The sequence below is a fragment of the Metarhizium acridum genome, assembly GCF_019434415.1.
Source record: "Metarhizium acridum strain ARSEF 324 chromosome Unknown scaffold_405, whole genome shotgun sequence".
NCBI lineage: Eukaryota > Fungi > Ascomycota > Sordariomycetes > Hypocreales > Clavicipitaceae > Metarhizium > Metarhizium acridum.
The window spans coordinates 146,192-158,657 of NW_027094034.1; the positions used below are offsets into that span (position 1 = coordinate 146,192).

General features: G+C 48.1%; 6 protein-coding genes across 6 annotated transcripts; 3 read left to right on the top strand and 3 right to left on the bottom strand.

Moving 5' to 3' along the window:
* Positions 1–233: 233 nt before the first annotated feature.
* Positions 234–497, bottom strand: LYS9_2 (saccharopine dehydrogenase (NADP+, L-glutamate-forming); the record flags this gene model as incomplete). The annotated part of the gene is made up of 2 exons (XM_066121015.1): positions 234–336; positions 385–497. The coding sequence occupies 2 exons, from the start codon at positions 495–497 to the stop codon at positions 234–236; spliced, it is 216 nt and encodes a 71-aa protein (XP_065973947.1).
* A 3,165-nt stretch (positions 498–3,662) lies between these two features.
* On the top strand, positions 3,663–3,965 carry J3458_016834 (uncharacterized protein; the record flags this gene model as incomplete). The annotated part of the gene is made up of 1 exon (XM_007810995.2): positions 3,663–3,965. The coding sequence occupies one exon, from the start codon at positions 3,663–3,665 to the stop codon at positions 3,963–3,965; it is 303 nt and encodes a 100-aa protein (XP_007809186.2).
* Positions 3,966–4,019: 54 nt separating this feature from the next.
* Positions 4,020–4,661, top strand: J3458_016835 (uncharacterized protein; the record flags this gene model as incomplete). Its single annotated transcript, XM_066121016.1, has 2 exons — positions 4,020–4,073; positions 4,131–4,661. 2 exons carry the CDS (start codon positions 4,020–4,022, stop codon positions 4,659–4,661), a joined length of 585 nt encoding a protein of 194 aa, XP_065973948.1.
* Positions 4,662–9,963: 5,302 nt separating this feature from the next.
* On the bottom strand, positions 9,964–10,353 carry J3458_016836 (uncharacterized protein; the record flags this gene model as incomplete). Its single annotated transcript, XM_007810996.1, has 1 exon — positions 9,964–10,353. The coding sequence occupies one exon, from the start codon at positions 10,351–10,353 to the stop codon at positions 9,964–9,966; it is 390 nt and encodes a 129-aa protein (XP_007809187.1).
* Positions 10,354–10,962: 609 nt separating this feature from the next.
* J3458_016837 (uncharacterized protein) lies at positions 10,963–11,796 on the top strand (the record flags this gene model as incomplete). Its single annotated transcript, XM_066121017.1, has 1 exon — positions 10,963–11,796. One exon carries the CDS (start codon positions 10,963–10,965, stop codon positions 11,794–11,796), a length of 834 nt encoding a protein of 277 aa, XP_065973949.1.
* Positions 11,797–11,819: 23 nt separating this feature from the next.
* Positions 11,820–12,365, bottom strand: J3458_016838 (uncharacterized protein; the record flags this gene model as incomplete). The annotated part of the gene is made up of 2 exons (XM_007810997.2): positions 11,820–12,297; positions 12,346–12,365. The coding sequence occupies 2 exons, from the start codon at positions 12,363–12,365 to the stop codon at positions 11,820–11,822; spliced, it is 498 nt and encodes a 165-aa protein (XP_007809188.2).
* Between the last annotated feature and the right edge of the window lie 101 nt (positions 12,366–12,466).

Below are 12,466 nucleotides of genomic sequence, written 5' to 3' on the forward strand. Positions count from 1 at the left end.
TCATAGTGCCATGTTTATCCGCCACAGGTCCAGAGGAACACATCCGCCAGCCCTTCTGACCCAAAGACTGACATTTTATTCATCTTTCCCTAGTACTCGCCCGACCTTGCACAAATAGCGGCATGTATGGGCACAAGACATCGAACAGAGGTCGTCTGGGACAAGTACGTGGCTGGGACCCCAACACTGCTCAAAAGGATATGCCACTTTAGCTGAGAATTTTCTCCTTGCACTCAGTGCTTGATGCTCATATCGACGAGAACTTTGATAAACCCTGGGAATCCAGCATGGCGAAGGGTGCCACGAACGACGGTGTGTGCCTCGGGGATGTTGTACCTGTAAAAATTAGCAATGGTTCGAGAACATGCAGGTGTATATTCTTACCGTTGGGTACAGCCTGTGTTATCTCGGTTCTTGTAAGCGAACAAGTTGAAGCCAATGAAGCCAGTATGGTAAGGCCTGGCGGCTGCCATCAAATCCAGGCCAGTACTATCCATGACATTTCCGGTCCTCGAGGTACCTGGCATTGGTCTTCAAGGCCAGCAAGACATCCTCCAGCTGAACTTGTATCCTAAGCATGGTAGCAGACACGGGAATGCAGTACCGCAAAATAGCAGCCGCTAGCGCCACGGCTTCAATATTAGGGCTTCACGCATGCTCGCAGATTCCAACTCATTGACCTAGCGGAGAATCCCTAATGGAAAGGAACATTATTTGTCTACTCACGCGGTATCAAGACTCTTTCTCAATCTCAAATCCATCATATCTCAGTGAATAATATTAATGTATACAATCGAGTAAAGCCTGAGCAAAATTTTAATGCAATCTACGACGATATGCCGCTCCGTGGCTGGTGGCCATGGCCAAAGAATCCGAATGTCTAGGACGACCAAGAAACTTCCCCATCAACAGGATGGAAGACTCTTGTAATCTGTCAATACCTGAGGGAAGTGGCCATTGACCGAAACGCGTTTGGAATAGGGGGAATACCGGTCAAAGTCTACTAGATTTAAGCCAACATATGCTTGAAAGCCTAGACTTTAACGTTAGCTTTAATAAACTAGTCTTTAAGGATGAATCTTTTCCACGGATAACCGTCTTCTCTTTGAAGACGCGCCAGCTAAACATGTTGTTCCGCTGACGTAGCGTCTCGCTGAAGATTGCATCGAGCCGCGGGCTGTTGGATGTGAGATACTTGACGTCCATCCTTTGCCATATAGGCGATAAACCAGTATCAAGCGTTTTTTTTTTAATTTATTTATTTATTTTTTTTTTTTGGGAAATACTCTTACGCGAGGAATGGAATAATTAGTAAAAGAAGATGCTACGTTTTGACGGCGGCCAAGTACAAGAAATACGGGAGTGGGAGTGAGGCTTTTCGTCTCGGCGTTCACGCTAAGAAAAAGAATAGGAACAATAAGCCGATTCGTGACTGATTATCGACTTCAAGCACATCCATCCATCTAACGAGGTGCTTGAATGCGAAGCACTGCCAGCTCCGCTGCTCTGGTAGATTGATAAAGGCCCGGAAAGGCGCCTTGATGCGGTCGCGAGGCTCACACACTGGCACAAGGCCCGAAGAAGTCGGCAACTCCTTGGAACAGTATGCAAGCATGCGCATTGAACTGCATCACTTGGTCTACAATTTCCGGCTCGAACTGGTGAAGATGCGGGCCAAACAGGGACTGCAATGTCGCGTCCACCATGCTCCTGGGAGTCCTGGCCACCAGCAGGAGCATTAATGCTAGAGAGGCAACCGTTGTAGCTTCTGGTGTAAAAGTCGAGCTTCTCACTCCGAACCGGCCCTTGCAGACAGCCAGAGAATACCTTGGAAAGGCTGTCCAAGTTTGATGGGCCGAGAGATTGCGGCGTACAGCTCGTTGGTATCACCAACGCAGCTCCTGGCTATTGCTTCTGTGTCAGCCAAAGCACCTAGAATCTATTACAGCCGCCAGAATGTCGGAATAGCTTACACGACTCATGAATTAGTTGATGAGAGTTGCCCGAGAATGGTTGAAGGTGACCTTATTCCTGGCAACTCCTCATGACTTATTCGCCCGGTGAGGGACATGAAAATCACCAATAACTTGTCGTCAAGCTAGCAGGCATTCTTTGAAAGAGGTGATGAGCAAAGCCGGCTTGAAAGGTATCCAGTATGACATACATCTGGGCCCCGAGGGCCAGATCCATGGTATTACTGTGAGCATCCATGGCCGCCACAGCAGGAGGAGTGTGCCACAGGCAAGGAGAACCAGGGCGGCTGTGGACAGCGACAGGAAGCAATACCATATTCATAATTTCCCATTTGATACTTTCTCCCATACAACCATCGGCTCAAGGCGTCCCTCGGGTAAACGAGGTTAGAATGCAGCCCCAAGCCCCTCAACACCATCGCCATCATTCGAGGCTGAGAAGTCATGACGAGCTTGAGTCCCTTGTGCCTGTCAAGATTGTCCTGAAGAGAAACTTGGACAAGATCATACCCTCTGATGACATTCTATGCCAGATCAATACACGAGGTTAAGCTGTGGATACGTTCAACGTGTACATGTGTGCTCTGCCGGGTTGATGTTCCCCCGGCCCCCAGACACTGGGCCTTGGTGTTTCGACCAAGAACTAAACAAGTATGAATCTAGAATGTATCGCAAGTGTAAAGTGTCCTCCTCAGTAACAGAGTAGAATAAGTGACATGTGCTTTGAATACTGCAGTAGGAGGCAAAAGGTACTTAACCAGGTCAAGTACCTAGCCATTATGCTTTATATTATGCCGACGGGTACGTAATCTAGCAGGGCTACGCAAGGCCACGTAATCTAGGAAGCCCGGCTGGACTATCTATCTAAAAACCTTTAATAAGGGCCTTTTCAATTCAAAGGTGGCCTTTTCAATGTCTTCAATTTCCATCTATAAAAAAGGCCTCAATTTCTCGATACATAGATGCAATCAAGGACCAAGTCCACATTCAATGCAATACGTAGCCGCCAAAATCGTGATATATTAAAATATGGTAGGGACAGAGTATAAAAGGGGCTCAATGTCGTGCATTTAGCCCTTTTCGGTATTTGTTTTTCATCAATTTCATACATTAGTGTATCCTTGATACGTAAATTTATTCTGCAATAGACTGTATGCTGAGAAAATTTGCAGCAAGTTTGTTTGGTATGTGGAGGACACAGGCGCACTGCGGCTTCGTAGAAAGTCATTGCCGCCGGAAGGACTACTAGAGAGGGAAATACGTACTCGAGAACCACTTGTAACGCCGTGTACGGTAGTTGTGAGGCCATGGCAACACCAATCCCTATCAAAACTAAATATGCTGCCTACTGTGCCGTCGGCGTTGCAGGGCTGATGGTGGCCAGGAGGCCATGATACCACCGGCAATCATGTATGGCACCTGGTTGTTCGTCAGCCAGTTGTTTCAGCACCTTGGAGAGCCGGGGTTTCCCACGTAGTAGCCCCATTCGACACAATAGCCCACGTCAAGGCCAAAGTTCACGATTTGAGGCACCATCACTGCAATGTACCGCACGCCGCTCTCAGTGGCTGTACCGCCTCGGACGGTCTGGAAGAACATGGGAAGACAGTAGCCGCACTACATGTATTGGGAGAGAGAAACTTTGTTAAGAGCAACAACACATCCGATAATGATGAGGGCTCGTGCTTAATGAGCGCTACACACGAGGTTGTCTGGTCCGAAAGCATATCCCAGGCAACCGACATCATTCGTTACTGGTTATCGCGTCCGTTGGCTCGAAGCACAGCTGATGACCTCCGTGGCTTGTCACTCGGCGTGCTTGCCCAGGCCGGGTTTGGCATGTCATTCAAGTTCCAAGGCATGATTCCAAGGCATGAGGAAACCTCACATGCAGATCTTGCGGCCAGCTACAAGGACTCTCTCCAGCTGATACTGGAAAACTGCATCCTGCTCATTGCCATGGGGCCCAAGTTCTTCACAAACACGCCCTGACTGCCTTTCAAACGGCGACAACTCGGCGAGGCCGTCAAGGCATTTAAGAGGTCCATGACGGAAATGTACGAATCGGAGAAGCGCAAGGTCGCCGAGGGCACGTCGGACGTCGGCACCAGGCGTACCTTCTTGTCGTCTCTTGCCTAAGCGTCTATTGATGCCAAGGAGGGCGAAGGCCTCACGGAGCGAGAAATCTACGGAAACATATTCGTCATCAACTTTGCCGGACACGACACGGTTTATGTTTTTACCTTTGCCGTGTATTTCCTGGCGTCTAACCCGGCAGTGCAGGACTGGGTGTCGGAGGAACTTCATCATGTGCTGGGTGACCAACCGCCACAAGAATGGAACTATACGGCGGAATTTCCTAGGATCAAGCGTTGTCTAGCTGTCTTTTACGAAAGCATGCGGATGTATACCCCTATTCCGGTCACCAAGTGGACGAAGTACAAGGCGCAAACTCTAGATGTCGGGGACAAGACACTTGTCCTTCCGCCCAACACCATGATATGCCTGGCTTATTCCTCATTACAGACTGATCCCAGATGTTGGGGGTCAGACTCGCTTACCTGGCGGCCGTCTCGCTTTACAAAGACGGCTGCTGAACTCGACCCCGAATCATCTGTCCCACAGACACAAGGCGGGGACGAGACTTGGATGAGGAGCGGTTTATTCAGCCGAGACGCGGCACCTTGATTGGCTGGTCGGAAAGTGTGCGCGACTGTCCTGGCAGAAAGTTCTCTCAGGTCGAGCTTGTGGCTACTATGGCCTCGCTATTCCGCAATGGGCGCGTAGACCCTGTGTGTTTCGAGGGGGAGACGCTGGAGGGCGCACGCAAGAGTGTCCTCGATCTTATTGAGAAGGGGTCTGCAACGGTCTTGTTAATTCAGATGTTACATCCGGAGAAGGCGCCGCTTGTTTGGTCAAAGAGGGAATCTTGGAATAGTTCTTGTCCCAAGGGATAAAAAAGCAGTGCTTGTTAATGAGATCTTGGGCAATAGATGCAGAGTTGAATCGCATGCATAGTCGGAGGCAATGGGTATTTGAATATATCCAAGTTGCTCAACGCCACTATCTCTAGAGCAATAAATAAGTGGCAATCCTTTTATATACTGTCCTTTGGAATTTGGAGTCGCACTAACTCAGTCTATTGTATATATACTAAAACTTACAAGAATGTTATTATCAGTCCCACACTTACTATACTTGCCTATATAAATGGAAATACAGTCGGTGTCAAACTAGAATTAGCCTCTACCTTGTGTAGAGTTGACCTCCCCTCTCTTAAACACACACCCATCTATTAGCTTATCCGTTATAGATGCCAGACTAGCAGTAAATACTCAGAGTCTAAGTGGCATTTGAAGCTAGTCCAGCCAAGACAAGTACTTAACACTGGAGAGAAAGACCAAGGCTTCACAACACTAATCAACAGCTCGTGGACAGATAATGATAGTTGCATTAAACATGTGCATATTCTTCACGTGGCGGCCCATAAAAACCGCGTAGCACATGTCTAGTCGAATAGCGGTGCCCAATGCACACAAACTACAATCGCTACCTAGATACACTCAGGGGGCGTTGTGCACCCGAATATTCCTTCAGGCTCGAAACATTCTGCCTTCAGGCTTCTTTCCTTTCTCTGCTCATCTATCATTGGCAAGGTTGGGTCAGTCAGAGCAATCGCTGCTATTCGATAAGAGCGTGTTCTTTTTCGTGATATACTCTACCAGCCAGACCCCTCGTATTTTTGGAATGAGACTTACTAGTTTCAACCTGACTATATTCTATCGTACGGTCAACATAACGCCGATGCCCCCATGGATAGTGCAGTTTTTTTCAACCTCTACGGCGACTGTGGTGGGGAGAAACTCACCACATGACTTTCCCGGACAAGAAGAGACTGTCCCGCTACAAGATTTCTATAGAATTTTGTTGAGAAACTGGGAAACGGGCAAATATTACTTTGATAGCCAAGAAGGGCAGATTTTCGTGCGCTGGTGGAGGCCAAATTACCTAGACGAAGCCCTTTTATCTGTTATTGAGAGTCGCTTGCCGCAGATTTTCCGAGGCCAATAGCCATAAAAGGCTAGCTCCCTTGGGCTCTGAGACTCTGGAAAGTTTGCGAAAAACTGGCCATCGCAAGCGCCAAGGCCCAATTTCAAGTATATTGCGCCAGGTCTATCTACCTTTACTGTAGAGACATTCCTGCAAATTCACATTGCCAGAGCACCCGACTCGTATCGTCAGAGCTCAAAGTCCTATACCAAAGATGAAGTTTCGAGCCTGCTATTTCCTCCGGACGTGGCAGTTCCTGAAACTATCTCGAGTAGCAGTACCAACTGGGAAATAAGCTCATTTGAAAAGGATTATGGCGCTGGCAAATTTGCCGTTGCTCGAAGAGCTGGTCTATGTACAGACTGTTTGGACAATTACAATGTGGATACCGTGCGTCTCATTCACCCGTCCGGGTTGTCCCCCATCATCGACTTTGAAACTCTGTGTCCTTGGGACCAAGGACGAGGTCCCCGTCGGCAGAGGTCTTGGAAAGGTGGATGTTGTTGATTGAGAGTGGAGTTTGGGATGTCGACTCGAGCGGAGTTGCAAATGGCATCCAAGGGTTCAAAACGCATGCTTCAGAGGCAGAACTGAAGTGGAAGAAGATAATCAAGCAGCAACTCGCAAGTTGAGAAAGTAATAACTGCGTGGATGCATCAAAAGCCAAATACATATCAAGAAGAGCCCTAGTGAAGCACTTTTCCTTTGAGCCTAGAGAACAATCAGTATCTCCTCAATGCTATAAAAATGTCAAATAACTCACAGCAGGCACTGCCATAGTCATAGTAACCGTCCTTGCTACAGCAAAGTCGCCTAGCCGTCTGAGAATCGGTTGACAGTCCTAGAGGACTAGGGACTGATCAACGGAAAGAAGACGCAGACCAGGCAGAATGGGACAGCAAGAATGCGCACGGTAATGCTAGAAAAAGATGTACCGCGTATTCCTGCTGTTGCGCACGAACACATCAGCATTGCCGATTCTATTAGTATACGGCAAGTCTTCGCGGTTCTCATCATAAATTGCTATACGGAGCTAGTAAATCATCATACTTGTATAGCTGATCCAAGCCATAGCCGGGCTACCTAGTTATCGCAAGATTTACGTTTGTGTGGCATGTAACCACCGAGGTGCAGACGGATTGATCAATAATAAGGTAAACTAGAGGAGACGGTTGCTTGTAATGCTAATATTAAGGTTAATAAAGGCTCGCCGTTAGCCATATGAAATATCAGCACATATATCTGGCGGACTCTTTGGGATTGCAAGGCTTTCGTATTCAGATGTCCCGCTTGCTACATCTGTAAACAGAGTTCCTTGGATGCTCTCTCTTGTAACCGAACAAGAAGATAGGGGCACAGAGTTAGCTCGTAATGCAACGGCTGCAACTTAGGCCACTTTAGCAGTACCGAGGGAATGAATGAGTTGAAAGTCGCAAGAGAAATTTTGGCGCCATTACTCAGAGCTAAACATCCTATTCACCTCTATTCATCCTCTTCACGTCCAAGGCAATCATGTTTTACAACGCGTCCAACAACGTGACTCTCAAGGTTTGGCCCTGCTTTATTCTCAACAAGCATTCCTGCATCAGCCAGCTCTGGTACCCCTAGAACTGTAGAAACAGGCCTGTGGCAGGGGATTCGCTGTTTAAGGCGTGTAACGTACAAGTCCAACGTTTTCGACATGCTTACATGGTAAGAGCGAACTGATATGACATCCTCCCATCCCCCGAGTCCAGCAGCTTGTAGGAGTCGATCGATATTTTCGAATGCATTATTGACCTGTTGAGCGGCATCTTCAACAGGAACATTGCCGTCGGCGTCCCAGCCACCTTGACCGGAACATTTCACAGTATCACCAAGGTGTATAGCCTGCAAATACCAAAACTTATTTCCAATTTTCTCTCCCGCACCAGGCCCGTCAACATAATTTCGGCAGACATGGTTGGTTTCTTGAGATTGTTTTAGCAAGTGTATTGTTTAGGAGCATCGGTCAGGCATGGGCAAGCATTTACCTGCAAGGAGACGTGTTGTCTGAGCCAAATGATTTGCCTTTCGTGGATATAGATCGCGGTGTAGTTCGGTGGTTTCGATGTACTCAGTTCAGTGCAGACTTTAAGGAATATGCGACTGTTTATATAGTTTTTCCCCTCCAGTCTGCAGCTAAAGCTCTGAATAACAGGATCTATACCGGCTGCGGTAGCTACTACAGTACTATCCCTGGTGTACAATATAAGCCATTGTGTCCGTAGGTCAACAAATTTTCCGAGTGTCTTCTGTGATCACTGATAAGTAGCGAGGGTCGCCGACTGGCTAGGAAGATAAGAGCTCCGAGCTACAATATATTGGAAATTTTTGTGGGATGAATACAACATTGGTACATTTCTTCAGACAGGGAAAATTGACCAAATTTGCGAGAATTAGCGTAAGTCAGAGGTTATTACGGGTCGAATCTGAAGATTGATGTAATAATATACGCATGGCAACATGGGCACAATAGACTTTGACATGTAAGCGATGCAAGTGAAACTCACAGACTCTAAGGGCTATTGAAGGTGAAGTCAACGGTTTGGAATCTTTCAAATTGCTAACACGAATCGAAGCACTAGTCCGAGAGAGGCTTTGGGACGCAGTCCGGCATTTGTAATTTTCGAATGTCACACCAAAACCCTAACCCAGGAGAGGTAAGTGGCGCTCAACTCAAGTTTGCCGTCTCAGAACCGGCACACTTTACAAAATGACGTGTGCCATGTAATAGAGATAAGGATGAAAGAAGTTGTACTTGAATAGAGCACGCATTTGCTCCTGACCACGGTGAACTAAATACATTTGATAATCCCACTAATATACACATTCACAATCACTTTTCTTTTTCTCACTCGCGCAATCATATCATGCCACAACTCACGCACCATGTCTACGAGAGTAAGGGCCAGCAGAACCTAAAGAGGTTCGGCTATAATCAAGCGTTTCGTGTGAGCGATCGTATTGAATGCTCCGGCCAAGGTACATGGCTCCTGAACCTTGACGGCTTCACTCCTGACTAACAGTGCTTTCAAAATGCGGCTGGGATCCGCCAACGGGAGTATTGAAAAGGGAAATCAATGAGAAAATGTACCAGGCTTTTGCGAACGTGGAGCTTTGCTTGAAAACTGCTGGGGGTCAAGGCTGGTCACAGGTGTTTCGCATTAATTCATACCACGTGCCCCTTAACAACAAAGCCATAGCAGCCATGACTCGTAACTTGGATCGATATATGCCCGATCATCGGCCAATGTGGACAGTCAAGACGATTTCAGAGTGGAAATTGAAGTATCCGCCCATGACTCAAAACATGTTAGGCTTTAATGTTTATCACAAAAGGGTAGCTACGAATAGAAAAGAGCAAAATTCTCTTTGGTATTGAAGCTATCTAACTAGAAATTGGGGCCCTTTTTATACATGCTGAAAGTCGCCAGGGTGTCAAGATCAATCAAGTCATTCATTCAAGACAACATCAGTCATTGTACCATTGTCTGTGATGTCTTGTTCTGACCAAGTTGTCCGAAATAGTTTTGTTTTGTGAAAAATGGTCTCGGCATTAGAGAGCTTAATTTTAAAGAAGACCTTGTTGCTTCTGTCGTTGACCTGGTTGTCTATGGTGTTGAGATTGAGAGCTGATATGCTAGCATTACAAGGCAAGAAATATCCTTTGTGATAGCGACTGGGGACTATCTGCTGCAAGTGCGCCGGCAAAAGTGGCCATTATGCTGAATTAATCATCCAATAGACGTAAATTGTTTATTTAATTTTTTTCTTCTTCGAGAAACGACAACAATAGTATGTAGGTAGCTACATGCCTACGAGAGCCGCCCGGCAGACTAAGCAGTACTTGTGCACAGAAGTGGAAATTTTTATATTGGGTACAAGGCAAAATCTTTCCAGTTTTGCATTGTCATGATTGCTACAAAGGAGTGGTACTTGTGATGGCTTTCAACTCGGAGGAAGCTCCCTCCACGTATCCAGGACAGCCCTTGAGAAGATCTGTTATTCCCGGTATGAGATTGCGAAGCCAAGCATGGTATCCACTAGGAGTCGCAAGTATTTTCGCCACAGCCGTATGATTAGAAAGCCACTTCTCATCCAAGGAGCCGATGAAGACGTCGACTACTTCTGGATACTTGAGGCTTCGGTAACTCAAGGACGAGCCGCAGCGGCTGCAGAATCCTCTGAGGACACCGGGAGATGACTCGTACTCGGCACATGTTGATGAATCTTTGAGCGAGGGTGCTAGGCTCAGCCTCCGAATCGCAAGGAACTGAGCAAGCAACGAGGCGGTGAATTTCCGACCCATGGTCCATTGACAAGCGCAGGACTAGACTTTGTAGTTTCAGCTCTTGTCTCGTTTTTATCTCTTGCATACAAACAAGGCAGTTGGAGTGGAATGCGAGCTCACCATTGGGGGCCATTTGAAGTCCTCATCGAATGACACTCGAAATCGAACAGAACCAAAGAGGCATCCTCCAGTCAAATGAGAGGTGCCGTTGGAACTTGGTTCTCAAGCATCTTGAAATATCCAGTTGTGAAACAAAAAAAAAGCTCTAATGTAACGATGAAATTTTTTGGTAATGCGCTATAATGGTCATATAAACTTACGTGGCTTTTTTCAAGTCTTGTACCTTCTACACCTCGGGAGCAGCTCTCTGCCGAGTGGAGGGTCTCTCATAATTATCACGTGGTCGTGTTGTCCAGTGGGTCGGTCCGTTTCGTGCCTCAGACTCTCGCCCCTCTCGTCGCTGTGCAGGAAGTCAATTGGTTACGCCACTCCAAGCTGTCCACATTCACGAAAGATTGATCGTCCGTCCCTGGATCGGTGTCCTTGGACGGCTACTCTGACGACTCGTCTCCGCGTTTAAATAATCCGGGGCTGCCTTGCTTAGCTTCCGAGTCAATCGTGGACGACATGCAGATGGCGTCTGTGCCGCCGCCGCCGACGCCAGGACGCGCAGTCCGAAGACTAATCCTTCTGCTTGTCAAAGCAACGCGTCACAAGCTCTTGCGAAGACTCTGGAGAAAACAGACCGGCCTTTTTCACATTTCCAATATCTGCATCAAGACCAAACGGGCCGGGAACCTGTCCGAAGCCTACGCGATGCAATTCGTCGGCACACACACATCCATTCCCGTGCCCAAGGTGTACTACGCTTTCATCCACGAGGGAACATCATACATAGTCATGCGCCACATCAAAGGAAAAATGGCTGCAGCTGGCTGGTTATCCCGTTCAGAGGAATCGAAAGCGCGAATAGTAGAGCAACTGCGCGGCATGATCACGGAACTTCGCTCCGTTCCCCCCCCAGAAGGGACACGAGTTGGCAGCATCGATGGCGGGCCTCTCTGGGACTGTCGTCTGCCATCACGGGACTACTGGGGCCCGTACGCTACCGTTCGCGAGTTTCACGAGGCACTGACCGACGGCATTCCGTGGGACAGCGACTGCACCAAGTTCCCTGACCTTGCCGAGCTCTTTGCCTTTTATCGGCAGGCGGAACATGAGTTGGTCCTGACCCACGGTGACTTGAGCAGCCTCAATATTCTGGTCCGTGGGGACACCGTCGTGGGAATAGTGGACTGGGAGACGGCTGGGTGGTTCCCGGCGTACTGGGAGTACACAACTGCGAAATATGTGAATCCTCACAATCCATTTTGGGCGGATCCGGTCGATCAGTTTATAACGCCCACGCCCGAGGAGTGGAAGATGGAAACTATTCGACGCAAATACTTTGGTGACTTCTGACAAATTTATTGACTTGCCCTGCATCAAGGCGCTCGCTCAAGCCCATCAATCATATCCCAGGTTGCAGCCTTGTTCTGGTCAAAAGTCCCCTGTCCGTCAAAACGATGGGCGGCCTTCTTCTGCCCGACATACCACATGGCAGTATCTCGAATCGAATCCCAGCCAAGATTCTTGGGGGTCCCCAGGACCCTGTCTTCCCGCAGAGCCGTTTCGATAGCCTCTTTCACCCACGCGACACAATTCCACCCCTCCACCCCGGGTCGAATTGGGGTGTTCCTCAGGAGGGACTCTAATCTGTTTCCGTCCTTGACCTTGCCAATCATGACGCGAACAAGAAACTTCGACGTTGGCAGCATGGTGCTCTCCCGCTCCTCGTACTCCCAGACAGACTCGGGCACTGGAGGAGTGCCCACGAACCGCATTTTCTCTTTTGCGTGGAAACGAGCGCCTGTGCTGCATTTATCCTCGGTCTTTGGCCCCACCATGAGAGCCCAGTGGTATCTGTCACTGTCAGAACAAGAAGGACGCGCTGGCATTGCAGTGACTTACGTGTCTTCGAGTCCCGGCATGGTTGGTGCCCCTCCACGGGCATACAAGACAACGTACAGACGATTTTTGTCGGAAGGCATTTTTTGTTTAGTTGGAGGAAGGATGCAGTTGAAGAGCACTA